Source organism: Tachysurus fulvidraco, chromosome 17 (assembly GCF_022655615.1).
Source record: "Tachysurus fulvidraco isolate hzauxx_2018 chromosome 17, HZAU_PFXX_2.0, whole genome shotgun sequence".
NCBI classification, from domain to species: domain Eukaryota; kingdom Metazoa; phylum Chordata; class Actinopteri; order Siluriformes; family Bagridae; genus Tachysurus; species Tachysurus fulvidraco.
In genome coordinates, this window is record NC_062534.1 from 10,218,632 (window position 1) to 10,233,148 (window position 14,517).

Below are 14,517 nucleotides of genomic sequence, written 5' to 3' on the forward strand. Positions count from 1 at the left end.
TCCGAATCTGAGCCTAATTCTTCGTCACACCTTAAGTCTATATCCCCCATCCACTAGTGTCCTTCAGCGTGCCACCTCGCTTTTTTATGTGTTTTGTCTTATCTGTTGTGTTGTGCTGTGTTACTTACCCCACTTCAACTTAGTTCATAAGTCCCATAAAGCATTTAATAGCCCACAGTCCAACACCTAAGTCCCAGTCAATCTGTCCACACACCACTCCTATGATTAAAATTATCTCTAATACAAAAAGTAATTCGGCCTCCATGCAACTCCAAAGGTTAACAATATCTCGCTACCGCCTTTATCACTTTGAACAAAAGCTCCGTCATGTGACTTAACGCTTTACGTATACACAACAGCAATTCCATTCACATATATCTTTCACCGTATACTATTCACCGTATACTATTCACCGGGGGCCCCCCAGCCCTACCAAGCAGACCTGTCTTACCCGACAGCGGTATCTAGGGACTATCTGTTTCCACACCTGCCCGTTCAGCCACGGTGAGTGAGTTCACTAGCACTCACACCCCGCCGGTACCCGCAGGAATTTTATTTCAAGATCTTCTCTTATCCAGGCCTATTCACAATCACTTTTCAGCTGACATTAAATGACAATATCAAACATGAGAACTCATCACACAGTCAAAATCACCAACCTCCCTTATTCACTTGTGGGGATTTCCCTTTTTTGCTACTTCTCATCCAGCTCTCTTATCTCACCCTTAGGGGTTCTCGAGCTCGAGGGCAGCTGTCTACCTCCCTCACCAGGGCCACCCTTCCCTTGTCAGGCCACAGATACACTATACACAGACTTTTGAGTATAACAGGTGTCTGCTTACCTTATATTATGGCCGGCCTCTGTAGCCTTTCCGAGAGAGTGGTCCTGGTTCCAGATGCAGATCACGCTGTCCCTTTATCGAGCCCCACGTTGGGCGCCATTAAATATGTCGGAACTTAGAAACCTCCTCCAAGCTGACATATCACAAGGGTGATTTATACTTATATCTATAACTGTGTTGTCACTTACTGTAACCAAGAATTTCTAGTAACTCTATAATCAGAATTGATGAAGTAATGATAAAACTCTTCAGACCTGGATGAGAATGAGCAAAAACTTCTTTATTGTAGACAATCAGCCATCCATTCCATTGAGCTCAAGAAATCAAATCACTAAGTCAAAAAGGAACAAATGAAAGCTCAAAAAGAGCATTCACATGTAAAACAAAACCTCAAAGTATCAACAGAATGAAAAAGCTGCAGCACTTAAAAATAGGTTCACCGTCTGAACTGCCCCACGAAAAGAACTGCGTACTTCCCCATAAAAGTCCCCTCAATATATACCCTGGTGCTTCTAAGCACCTCCTTCTTTAGTTCTGTCTTTGTCAGCAAATTCCCATTATGTTTCGAGTTGTTCTCTGGGGCTCCGCCTGGTTATTTACATGTTTCTTCTGAAATCCCCTTATTTCCCCGAATTGCCTTATACGCCCTTTAGTGACTTCATATCCTGCCTTTCTGAATTCCCCTTATTTTCCAGAATCATCACCTGACCCTTACTCATGTGCCCAAATATGGATTTTCCTTCTTCCGTAGTTTCCTATTATTTTCGACCTTTTTCGTCATTGTTATTAAAAAATGAGCTCAAGAGAGCTTTACTTCCTCATTCTTATCACATTTATCGCTCAACCTTTCATGACAGACGTCTCGTGGATTAGTCCTCTTGTCAGCTATAATGAGTAAGTTCTTATCATTTCTGTTTCTTGTTTCTTGTATTGACTATATGTCTTAAATGATTATTTGTATGTTTAACTATTACAAGCTCTTACTTCTATTTGGTTATATTTTAATGTGTTGCTATTGCTGCTAAGCTTTGCTGTTGCTGTTGTGTATATTACTAGAGCCCATAATGTTGGCTCTTTTAAGCTATGTTAAACTTTTCTGAACTTCACTCTGATCTCAGTCTGACCTTCAGACTGGGCTTGCTCATTGCATTCTTTAAGCCTTAGTTCCACTATTTCTTATCTGGGCTACTCCCTTTTCCCTTAGATTCTCAGCCTCAGGGTCAGCCAATTCGTCCTGGTCACACCATCTGGATTTCTCGGTCTACTCCCTATAGGAGGCCTGTTCCTGCTGAGGTCATGACCAGCTTTCGCCGCTATCAGCTGCGTCATCTTACTCAGGAGTTCTGCTCCTTCCTGGAACATCTATATTCCTCCCCACTTCCTGAGCAGCCTCTCTTGCTGTCTCACATTGTACAGACACCTCTGACACATACTTCTTCCACTCAAACCTCTCTGCCTCCCATCCTGGTGGACCAAAGGACACAAACTGATGGTTGTCCTCATGCTGAACCCTGTTGCCCTAGGCTGACAACTCCTGCCTCTCCTCCTCGTACATCCTCTCTCCCTGTTGCCTATATTCGCCCTTTGGCGGTTCTTACCTCTCCTTCTCGTCTCACATCTCCTCCTTTTGGCTACATTCACTCCCTTTCGTCCAGTGCAGCCTCCTCTCCCTCTTACTCTGAGCCTGGTTCCCCAGGCTTTGTTCCTTTCTCCCCTTCTCCTAGGCCTGGGTCCCCAGACTACACTCCTACCTCTCCCAGGCCTGATAGCTCTGGATCTCATTACTTTTACTAATTTTATCTGTAATAAACTCCTTCTCTCCCTTCTATAGTTTCTGAGTGGTTCATGTGTTTATTATATCATTTACATTTACCTTATTATGACAACTGGGCTCTTATGCCCATATATCTTATGATACCAACCATAATAAGCCTTGATTATGCTTCCTTGGGGCGTCTCTAGTATATCAATCGATTTTTTCACAACATCAACACTATTAATGTAATTTGACATGAAACACCTGAGTTCGGGACAGGTATCTGAAGTTATAACTGTGTTAATGTAATTTGACATGAAACACCTGAGATCAGGACAGGTATCTTAATTTATAAAACTATTAATGTAATTTAACATGAAACACCTGAGATCAGGACAGGTATTTTATTAGTATGAATGTCACGAAACACTCGCAACTGCGGAAAGCTTATCTAAAGTTGTAAAAGTATGAATATATATTTTTTTAAAAACACTCACCATATCAGACAAGTAACGTTATCTGAAGCTTATGCAAATGGCTTTCCTCCCAATCTGCGCATGATCGTTGACCTATGCAGGTTATCAAATAGGCCACTCCTCCCCATTGACGCAATATCTGTTACGCTGTCCTGAAATCCCAGGAAATAAGTGCCTGCCATATCAAAACACTGAGTCCAATGAGGGGAACTGATGTCACATGTAGCCCCACCCCCAAAATAAACGAAATCAAAAAGTTAGTACAACATGGACATGTCATATATCAAAACATTCAGGAAATATACATTCTAGTTACATTTACTGTTCCTTATAATTAAAGTACAAATATAATTTGAATTATGCCAGATGCTTTCTTTTAAAAGACCCATCAAATTCTATTAATAAGTGTAAAACATCTGTGGTACATTAAATCCAGATATGTGGATATGTGTTATGTGTATCATCTGTGTTTTCACTTCTGTGTCAGTATTGTTGCTATTAGGAAACCATGCTTTGTGCAATGCTGCTTCCCTTCTCTACTTGAAATAATAATTTTAATTTCAGCAGAATAGGTACAAGCTAATATGTCAACAGTTCTACACTGTACAATTCAGCAGTCTTTAATGATTATTTCTTGGCACACTGTGCAAGATGATCACAACAAGAATTCCATAAGAGACTGTGTGGTTAAGTCAGGTTAAATGAGCAAGATTACGTTATTAAGCTATTATGTTGTCATATTGCAGCAGTTCAGCACTGGTTTGTAGCTGAAATCATAAAAATAGCATCACATTGTCAAAATAAATAAGTTTTATGAACAGTTTACATGCTTATTAGCTAGCTCCAAACCTAGTGGTGGTGCAGCACCTCGGCCAGCCTCAAACTTCAGCACCATGGTCAGATCTGCTGGTGATGAGAGCGAGGCAGGGTGTAAAGACACCCTCCAAAAAGAAGATGAACCTATGCCATGCTCCTGGAGAGGACCGTGTCACCTCAGTGCTGCCTTCACACCCTCTAAAAGACAAGTTTGCTTTCTTTGCTCACCATTTTCTTGGCGGAACAAAGGCAGAACATAGACACACCACAGACAGGGATCTTCAATAAAGGTGCAGTTTCTCTAGAATGCTATTCTTAGGAATTAGAATGCTCTGTGGTTTGCAGTGCAGCAGTGTCATTGAGTGTCATCTTTGTCTGTCTCTCATTGTAAGCTCAAATCCCAGGTCCACTGCTGGGGCCCTTAAGGCCTTTAACCCAATTGCTCAGTTTTATTAAAAAATTCTATCAAATATAAGTCGCTCTGGATAAGGGCATCTGCTTAATGCAAATCAGTATGATAGCAGCATTTTTCTTATTTGAAATTTGGAAAGTATTTTAAAAATAGCTCATCTATTAAACATACATAGAATATTAGATGTTTTAATCACCACTTTGCCTGAGAAAGAGGCAAAAGAGGCAAGAAACTGTTCCTGTGGTTCTTGTATCTTACAAGTCGCATCTTCCTCTTCACAATACCCCATAGATTTTCTTGACTCGGGAAATTCAACTTTACTTAAGATGCCAAGGTCACTTTTTTCCTTCTCGATAGGTGAGTAACATTATTTTTGCTTTGTTTCACAGAACTAATATATGCCGTCCTTTGCATGATTATGCTTGTCTGTCATTTTTGCTTGTTTGTTTATCTGCAATTGTATTGTTCTTCCCTTCAGCTATGATAAAGACCCATTTCTTTCCATTATCTGCCTGCGTTCCGTATGCATGGGTGGGACCCTGGGTTCGGTGTGTGTTTGTTTTGGTGATTTTAAATGTCGACATTGGCTTTCAAAAATCTGAGACCCTGCCTTTAAAAAATGTGCAGCAATGGTCCAGTGTATTTTTCTCTCTTGTGGTACAATTAATATGCGTCTGTATTTTAGAAGTTCAAGTGTTAGTTTTGGATCTGGATCTGGATTATCCGGGTATTTGGTTTGCCAAGTTTTGCCATGATCACTCACGTTGGCCTGCGGTGGGATGTAAACTTCAATTAAAATGAATGAGGAAAATTCCCACGGGGAACAAAAGGTTTATGAGCAGTGATTCCAAGTTTGGGCTGCGGTATTTATTTAGCACTGTGCCATCTTTACACCCACGATCGTTAATGTATAAGCAGATTCCGCCGCCTTTCATTTTACCCGATAGCTCAGTTACATGATCTGTTCGGTGTAAGTGGAAGCCTGAGAGAACTAATCCACTGTCCGCGATTGAGAGACTGAGCCAAGTTTTGGTAAAACAGAGAGCAGCGGAGCATGCAAAGTCTTTGTTTTTTCTGTTAAGAAGAATAACTTCATCCATTTTGTTCGGCAATGACTAGAGGTTCTCCAGATGAATCGATGGGAGCACAGTTCTAAATCCCCTCTGTCGTAGCTTCATTATCGCACCGGCACACTTCCCTCGCCGACAAAAAAATTGTCTGGAGTGAACTGCCCGATGTTATGCAGTTCTTCTCAAAGTTATCAGGGTAAGGTAACCAAACACAGAGACAGTAAACAAAAAGAACTAGAGAGAGTCGTGCCGAGGCTGCCATCATGCTTAAGATCACGCCGTATAAAAATATTTAAGCCTCTTGCCTCATTTCCAAATGAGCTTTTGTACTATTTTACACAGTTCTGGGCTACTTGAAATTGACTCTGCTACTTTTTATCTCTATTCAGAGGTACTTTGACTTTACTCTGCAACAATCTCCTTCCCCTCCAGAGTTGTTTATCATCGATTCTATGTGACCTATAAAGAATTTACTCTATTCTTCTGAATTACACCATTCATGTTTACCCATTAAAATGACATAAAATGAAAAACTTGCTTTTCAGTCTTAAAAGAAAAATGAACAAACTATATACTCATGTTTCACAAATTTTATTTTTCAAGCTTATTTTGAAAAAATAACAATAATGAAAACAATGATTCTGATATGACAAACATGATGAATTACATGTAACTATACGAATAAACAAATCAGAATCACAACCATAAGACATCAGAATGTCAAACAGTGTGTGGTGCAAAATATCCTTAACATCCAAAACACAAGGTACTTCTACGGTATGTGCAACTTTGTAAGCATGAATATGTTCAACTAAACAAACAGTTTTCAGTGCAGTTGTTATCAAAAGGACATGTTCATCTTAGACAACAATATTCTGGATTACATGAAATACAGGCATGTCATTTTGAACCTGAACACAAACTGCTAACCATGACCAATATATATTTCCACAGTACTTGACCCATTTCACATTTAGGACCTTAGTCCACATGGGCACAATAAGTTTCTCAGCCATCTCAGTGCAAACTTCTATTTTATTCAAGGGGACCATTTTCCCAGAACTTGATTTCATGTCATTTGGATCAAATGTTTGCCAAATGTAAGCCATTTGGCACTGGTGTTTCTTTGCTGTTTTCGTTATGTTTTTAAAGCTTTTCAGCTGCTTATTAAAAATGTTATGCTTTGCTTCTTAACGCATGCACCAACAATGTAACAGTGGTCCAATTTTCTGCATACAACTAGGTTAATGCACCATAAAATGATGCTTTGGCAACAATTTCTTATCAGGGAACAAATGCTTAAACAAACTGTGGTGCTCTGCAATCAGGTGTTTCAAATAAATGGTAATACCAGTGGATATAACCGAAGAAAACACTATACTGACAAGCAATAAAATGAACAAAAACCAGTGCTGATCATTAGGACACACAATATCTTCAAATATAATGGGCAGATAACGCAGTAAACACCAGTTCTGAGTGGCATTTAAGCCCAAGTCATTGGAACCCTCTCTTAATTCTACACCAGGATGTTTGTTGTTTTGTTCCATAAAGCCATAGTTAAAACTCTGAATTCTTCTGTGTACTTCTGCTGATGTGGTGAAATTGCCAATCAGATGATGAATGAGTAATATCATCTCATATTGTGCAACCTCATCTAATATATCATGCATAATATCAACTGAAAAATTTGCAGTGGTGTGAAAATATTGCAAAAAATTTAAAAGGTAAGACTTTTTTACTCCCATTACATAAGGAAGACCGGGATTGCTCTGCATTCTCTGGCAGTGTTCTGCATGAAGTTCTTTAGTTCGCAATGACATCCTTGGACTATCTTCACTGAACACTGTTTGAAAGTCCTCTTTCTCTAGTAGGCAAAAGCCGCAACAGTACCTAGCACTAAACGGTTCCACGAAACCAAATATGGAATGGACACCAAGGTTGTCACCAGTAACTTGGACAATGGTTCCATAAACTGTATGATCAAATAAAGGAATCCGAATTCCATTGGTTTCCAGTGTTGAAATATCCTGGACAAGCGGCTCTAGTATTTTATCAAACCCATATATTTTGATATCTTGTGCATGAAATAAAGCGACTAAATGGATATTTAGTAAACTGGAGTTGTATTTTGGGGAAATATTTCTAATGGTAAAATAGATAGTTCCTAACTTATGTATTCCTCGTTTTGACCCAAGGGTTTTTACGCATTCAAATTCATCAAAAATAAAGTTGGATCTGAACTGCATGCCTTTGTTTTGAGAAGAGTTCATGATTCTTAAAGAACTCTCCATCATGTCATAAAGAAAATTTGTTTTTTGTTGTGAGTCTCTCGCCATCATATCTTTAATTTTAGGGTGCTTATAAATGAACTGTAATGTCTCTAGAATTGGTATATATACATATTTATCCTTAACAATGGTTTGGGAAAAAGTTCCAGTTGTTCTGTTATACCTTGTAGCAAATCTTGTTCCGAGAACATATTGAACAGGATCTATTTTTCCCCATTTCTCTGAAAAGTACTGCATTCTCTTGCTCTCAGTGTACATTGCCACAAAAAATTTAGTATTTTATCAAAATACCAGTCAATTTGTGACTCAACAATACTTTTTATGGGATAAGATAAAGATAAGCTGTTTTTCACAGATTCTCGAGTTTCACTATGAATGTCTCCAATCACTTCTTCTAAAGCACTAACAACATAGTTAATAGTTGTCTCTGTGACACCAGCAACTTCAAGTTCAGCTACCACTGTTACACAACTGTCTACTATATTTGTTTTTAGAGGTACAGACTCACAGTTTGAATTTGTGTTTGGTAAATAACCTACTGTACATCCCCTAATAAAATGGAGTTGGCAGTGGATGAGCTTTCCCCAGAATCGAGGCATGAACTATCAATTGCAAAACATTACTGCGATGCTTTCGTAACCCAGAAAAACTATGGTAAACATGTGAACAACCTCTTTGAGCACATTTTAACTTAAGTCTTTTCCCTGAACAAAGGCCATGGAATAACTTATAGTGCCTTACAAGGGAATTGGCATCGACTGCCCCCTTTTACAAATGAAACAAATCATCTGGTTACTGGAGCATTCTAGCTCTCAACTCAGCCACTCTGGGATTCACCTTGGTAACTTCAACATCTAGATCATAAACAGTGGTTTGCAGAAAGCTATACACATTGGTCAATTGCTGACAGTATGAGGTGCCAAAGACAAAGTGAGCTTTGAAAAGCTCATCAACACAGGCCAGTGAATTAGAGGCCTTGCATGGTAGAGCATGTTGGTCAATTACAGTAAACCATCTCTGGATCCTACTTTTCATTGGTCCAACAGCAAGTAGATACGGCTGGAAACTTTCTCCAATTCCATCCAGGTGCCCTTGGATACATGTACAAGTCTGTGAAAAATTGAAAACATATTAGAACCAACGTGGCCTAACAGTTAAAGTCAATATGCAGCATGAATAAAGATGTATTGATGTCTTTCACTAAAGTTTCTGCACATACTTCCAAGAGATTCCAATAGATTGTTACTAAGTATGTGTGAAGTAGAAAAGAATAAAAGAATTTGGAGGACAGATGATCTTTAAGTACCTGTCTGAGAAATAAGCAACTTCAAGGTCACACAGTAAAGGAACAGTATAAAATAGTGTCAATTGACTGTTTACCCATTACAAGTCGGTATGAAACATGCATGTATAATGGGTAAAGTTGTGACCACATTTGAAACTTTTGCCAGGTATGCTTAATTTCATCTTAGTTAACTTAAGCTATAGCACAATATAGTTACCTTCTTCAGCATTTTGGATGAGTTCTTGGAGCTCACAAGTCTGTGTGAGGCCACGGCTGTGGGCAATAACCTTTGGTTTTATGCTGGTGGACCACTTCTCCAACAACTTTGCAGAGGTTGCATCACCAAATAGAAGTCTAAAATCTTGATCAATCTGCCAAAGATAATAAATTTAATATAAATTATATTTTGTAGAGATACTATAACAGGTGACCTCATTCTCACTATAGAACAAAAGAATACTTCAAACACAAGTCACAAATGTTAAGATGAGTAAAATAATTCAATAATGCAAAAGTTACATATTCATTTAAAAAAATTAATAAAATGTTGATCAAGCCTTGCAGCCAAGCACTGATTGAACATCAAATCTTGCACCCACCTGTTTGTGATTACCGTGGGCGTTTCATCCGACCCTCCGATGCTTCTTTTTGCAGAGTTTTAAGTCTTCATGCCAAAAATCCACTTCCATCTTCTGCATTGTAATAATGCTCCTATGACCAGAACAAATAGACCTCAAAGTTATACATTACTAGACTAAGAAAATAAATACCACTTCAATTATACTGTAAATAATATGTATTTTTCAAGATGCAGTAAATCCTCCTTCTGTAAATCAAATAGATTGAGAGGCAACTGCTACTAACATAGCCAAGTTTGCTCCTGGGGGTCAGCCAAATTTGGGAAGAGGGAGATGATTCCCTTTGCATATTGTTCCTTCAAGTGTCGGGAAGGCCTTGTTCTACACAAACATAAACCAATTACAACCCATAATATCAGAAACATTAATTTACAAGGTATTGTATAAACAACCAACCTCAAATGTGCTACCAAGATTTTCACCATGTCATGTCTTCGGCTACCTGACAGACTTTTAGTGCGAGCGTATTCACTTGCAATCTTTTCACCTCCAGGGCTGGTCTTTAGAATATTTTCAATCATCTGAAAGAGGGGATGATATAATATTGAGCAAAGATCAGAACATAACTGGCAACTGTATGTAGTTCCAAATATCTTTAATATTTAAATAATTCTATATAGATGTAATTCAGAGACAAGATTGGTGATCCTTACTTGAGCAAGATGTTCTTCTGCTTGATTTTTTTTAGGAGGACTTCTAATCATCTAGTCAGGCTCTGATGTACCTTCGGGTATCTCCTACTGAGCTTAAGCTTAAAGAATCTTCAATATAAACCATACCTATAGTCTGATTAACTGTTCATACTATTTTTATATCATGTTATACAGCTATTGCAAATTAGTAGAATAGACACATTAGTCTATGCTAAAATAAATTGGTGAATATTTCTGAAAATAAACACAAAAATGTGTAAGCATGTAAAACAAATTACCATCAGAACGTTCTTTGCCTGAGATCAAAATTTCTAGGACACCAAGGTCTGGTCGTGTCAGCAGGTATTCAAATGCTTCCTCATCAGTCTCTGTCTTCGAGTCATTTCTTGCCAACTGAAGGATGAAAAACCATTGTGCAAATTAACAAAAACCAGCAATGACAGTAAGTTTCAACCATAAACTTAGTTTTACACTATTAAAATTTTTGAAGGAAACGTATTAATGATATTAACAATGTTAAAGTTTCTCCTCTTACCACATTCCAAAAACGTTTGAAACGTAAAAGGTTTTGAAGAAAAAATATATTTCACTCATAGATACTTCACTGTGACAACGTTGTTGGTTTGCATCCTGCAGGGAGCAAAAAGACGAACACAAAGCAATAATGAAGATGACATTCAACATGAATTATTTTTTCTTCACTGGTGTGTTTAATTTGTAATAACTGTTCAACAGTTTATGCATGGTGCTAGCATGCTAGCCCTATTCAGACCATTTTTCTCATGGATGTCTGAAAATATAATCCTAATGGCGACTCAGTGATAAAACTCATGCATTCAGATGGCGATTTATTTATGATTTAGGAGTGGGTTTTGTGCGAACAAACGTGTCCATATAAAAAAAGTGCAAGGTCATTGCAAGGTGTTCCACAATAATGGCAAAATCTCACATTTGCTGAGGAGTATGCAAATTCAGTGTGAGCACCCTAACACTTGCAAAAAATATTCATATAATATTGACATATTAATCAATGTCAAAAGCCCAACAACGAGCTTGTGAATGAAACGGTACAATATTGATAATATCTTACGTTACCGTGAGAAATTAGAGTCCGAATAGGGCTAATGCACATCAAAATGGCCTCAAGCAATCCAGTTAAGGCTGTTAACTCTTTACCGAGTAACTCTTAACTCGATCCTCGCCACAATAATTTAGCTTACAAACATTTAATAAACAGTTTGCAATTTCACCTGTGTCATTTAATGTTTGTTACATTTGTATTCTATATATTAACTATTTGCTTTCAAGATTAGTCGGACTTCTAAATTAAGCAAAGTTCTAAAATTAAAATTGATCCAGATATTGATATACAAAACAGAGGCTCAAAACTAAAATAAATAATTATACTTAAAAATGTAGTTACTTACATCTCATAGAACTGTGCCTTCTCTTCTGATTCCACAGTCTGCAACGCTGGATGATCGTGTACAGTAATGGCGAATAAATTAAACTTTGTGAGGAGACGATGGGGAGGAGTCACAGTTACTCTGTAATTTTGCTTTCACTCTACTGACACATTTTACTCTGTACACTCAAAATAGAGCAAAAACTGCTATTTTTGAGGAAAAGAATATTGTCTCTGGAAAAAATACTCTGCCATTTTTCCTGTGTAGTAACATACTAAGTTCATTTTTGAGAGTGTAAAGTGAAATAGTGATTTGCAGTTTCTTATTTTTCTTGTTTGGTCGTAACGCCAATGCTAATTTCTGTTAGCCTGTCTATGGCATAATTGTTCAAGCTAATAGTCTTTGCATTAATTTTCTTCCACATTTATAGCAGTTGTGGCAGTTGTATTTACTACTGTTAGTACTTTACACTTAGACTAATAATAGATTAATATGTTTGTGGGCTGAACATGAGACAATGAAACATTACAAATGCACAAAGAAATGTTTGTCTCTCAGAAGATTTTCTCTCAAACTGTTTACCTATCTGCCAAACTGAACAACAACATTCAGGAAGGGCAGAATACCAGATGTATTTGACTTTCATTCTTCAGATGAACATAAATGAATATTTTTAGAAAAAATAATCAATTTCTTTCAGTCCATATAATACAAGCAAATGTGTGCCATGCAATGTAATCCATGCAACCACAGTGGATAAATCAATATCTTCTGGAGCAAAATGATTGGTGTGATTAAGAATAAATGCAAATGTTTTAAACTTTAACTATAAAACATAGCTTCCAACCAATTGTCTTATTCTTATACCATTTTTATGCTTCATATTAGTGTATTTACCTTCCCCGAGTCTTTGCAACCCTGTCAGTGACCTTTGCATATATTGGCTAGATAAATGAGCTCCTTGGTTAAAACAGAGATTTGTGTCTTGATTTTGGTCTCATCTGACTACACCTGTTCTCATGATTATTGAAACTCAAAAGGTGAGATCTTGATAGATCTAGAACTGTTGTCACCTGCTCACCAAGCTGCTTGTCGATGGTCTTGTAGCCCACTCCAGCCTTCTGTAGGTATACAATCTTGTCCCTGACATCCTTGGTCAGCTCTTTGGTATTGGCCATGGTGCAGAATTTGGAATTGATTGATTGATTGCTTCTTTAGACAGGTGTTTTTTTGTTTTGTTTTGTTTTTTGATTTTACAGGTAACAAAGTCATATATATATATATATATATATACCTGTATAAAAGACACCTAGAATCCAGAAATCTTTATGATTCATAGATGATCAAATACTTTTTTGCAAGTCAAATTGCATTTTTACTCATTAAAATGCTAATTAATTTATACATTTTTAAATGCATTTTTTCTGGATTTTTGTTGTTGTTCAGTCTCTCACAGTTAAAATAAATATACAATTAAAATTATACACTGATCATTTCTTTGTCAGTGGGTAAACGTTATCTGCATGGGATCACAATTTTTTCCTTTACTGTATTTTGCAGCACTTTTGCCAGGCAGCTTTGGAAAAATCCTAATTTTCATTGTTTAATGAAATAGTTTTTTTCTCCCTTGCAGTAATAACAGATTTGTAAATAACTTACCCACAAATTGTTCTGTTTTTCCTAGAGTGCTGTTCATATAGCACATATTATACAACATTTTCTCCAGGAAGAAAACAGTATTAATCAACTTAAATGTTTCATTTGCATACATTTTAACATTAATGTACTTTGTAACTGTATGCTAACAAACATACAAGTGTTCAGTGAACTGCATAACTGCTGATGGTGGAAAACCTCCCTGACATGATATTAGGAAGAAAACCTGAGAAAAAACAGGCTCAGAAGGGAACCTGATTCACATCATTTTCTGTCCAGAGGATCGTTTGGGTGACACTGGACAGAAAATTATGTAAATGTAAATAATGTCATTTCTACAACAGTTTGTAATCGTGCAACCGAGAGCTCCTGAGGAACTAATGGGCCAGCACAATCTCTGAGTTCACCATGGACCCAACACTAATTCCTTCCTGTCAAAGTCTTCAAATGATTGCTGATAAAGTACAGACCATACAGCTGACTGGTGCCATAAAAAAATTTTTTAGGGATGTAATCAGGTGATGGACAATGTAAATTATGTGCAAAGTGCAGACAGGGAGGCAAGAACAGCTATGACAGCATACCTAAAAGGCTAGAGCCAGAAGGTGACACAGACATGAGGGCTTCCTGGGATGTAAAGCATCCCACCACTACACTGTCTGCAAACCTGAGCAACTTGCGAGGGTGGTAAGCAGACAGCATCCAGATATCCCAGTTCACCAAACACTCAATGCCCATGAACCCTTCAGATCTGCTCCTTTACCTAAGAAACGCTATTCATAAAAAGCTAAACAAAACAAATGTGTCTTTAGCCTGGATTTAAACACTGTCTTTGTCTGAGTCCCGAACCCTACTTGGAAGGCTGTTCCATAACTGTGGGGATCTAAAAGGAAAAACTCTGTCCCCTGCTGAAGCCTTTTGTACTTGAGGTACTACCAAATATCCTGCACCTTTTGATCGAAGTAGGTGTGACGGATCATAAAAAAACAAACAAAAGATCACTCAGGTCCTGTGGTGCATGACCAATAAGTGGTTTATAGGTTAGTAATATAGTAATATTATTAGTAATATATAATAACCAATTCGAAACTTGACTAGGAGCCAATGCAATGAGGATAAGGTAGGAGTGATGTTTTCATATCTTCTGGTTCTAGTTACAGTAGGACTCTAGCTGCTGCGTTCTGGACTAACTGGAGCTTGTTTATGCTCATACCAG

At 37.6% G+C, this 14,517-nt stretch overlaps 2 protein-coding genes across 3 annotated transcripts; one reads left to right on the forward strand and one right to left on the reverse strand.

The window, feature by feature from the left end:
• The first annotated feature begins 1,609 nt into the window (after nucleotides 1–1,609).
• LOC113658065 (DNA-directed RNA polymerase II subunit RPB1-like) lies at nucleotides 1,610–2,636 on the forward strand. Its single transcript, XM_027170232.2, has 2 exons — nucleotides 1,610–1,736; nucleotides 2,047–2,636. Exons 1-2 carry the CDS (start codon nucleotides 1,733–1,735, stop codon nucleotides 2,634–2,636), a joined length of 594 nt encoding a protein of 197 aa, XP_027026033.1. The 5' UTR covers nucleotides 1,610–1,732.
• Nucleotides 2,637–6,054: 3,418 nt separating this feature from the next.
• LOC113658066 lies at nucleotides 6,055–12,868 on the reverse strand. Of its 2 annotated transcripts, XM_047802091.1 has the most exons (8): nucleotides 10,775–12,868; nucleotides 10,518–10,632; nucleotides 10,240–10,347; nucleotides 9,983–10,107; nucleotides 9,813–9,907; nucleotides 9,548–9,659; nucleotides 9,166–9,319; nucleotides 6,055–8,773 (listed from the first exon to the last, which is right to left on the reverse strand). In XM_047802091.1, the coding sequence occupies exon 8, from the start codon at nucleotides 7,919–7,921 to the stop codon at nucleotides 6,617–6,619; it is 1,305 nt and encodes a 434-aa protein (XP_047658047.1). In that variant the 5' UTR covers nucleotides 7,922–8,773; nucleotides 9,166–9,319; nucleotides 9,548–9,659; nucleotides 9,813–9,907; nucleotides 9,983–10,107; nucleotides 10,240–10,347; nucleotides 10,518–10,632; nucleotides 10,775–12,868; the 3' UTR covers nucleotides 6,055–6,616. The 2 variants fall into 2 exon arrangements, with proteins under 2 accessions (XP_047658047.1, XP_047658048.1); XM_047802092.1 differs by having other exon boundaries at nucleotides 10,518–12,868.
• Nucleotides 12,869–14,517: the final 1,649 nt, after the last annotated feature.

Excerpts from the sequence above, each read along its gene's own strand:
- LOC113658066 (XM_047802091.1), bottom strand. The coding sequence starts at position 7,921 with ATGTACACTGAGAGCAAGAGAATGCAGTACTTTTCAGAGAAATGGGGA.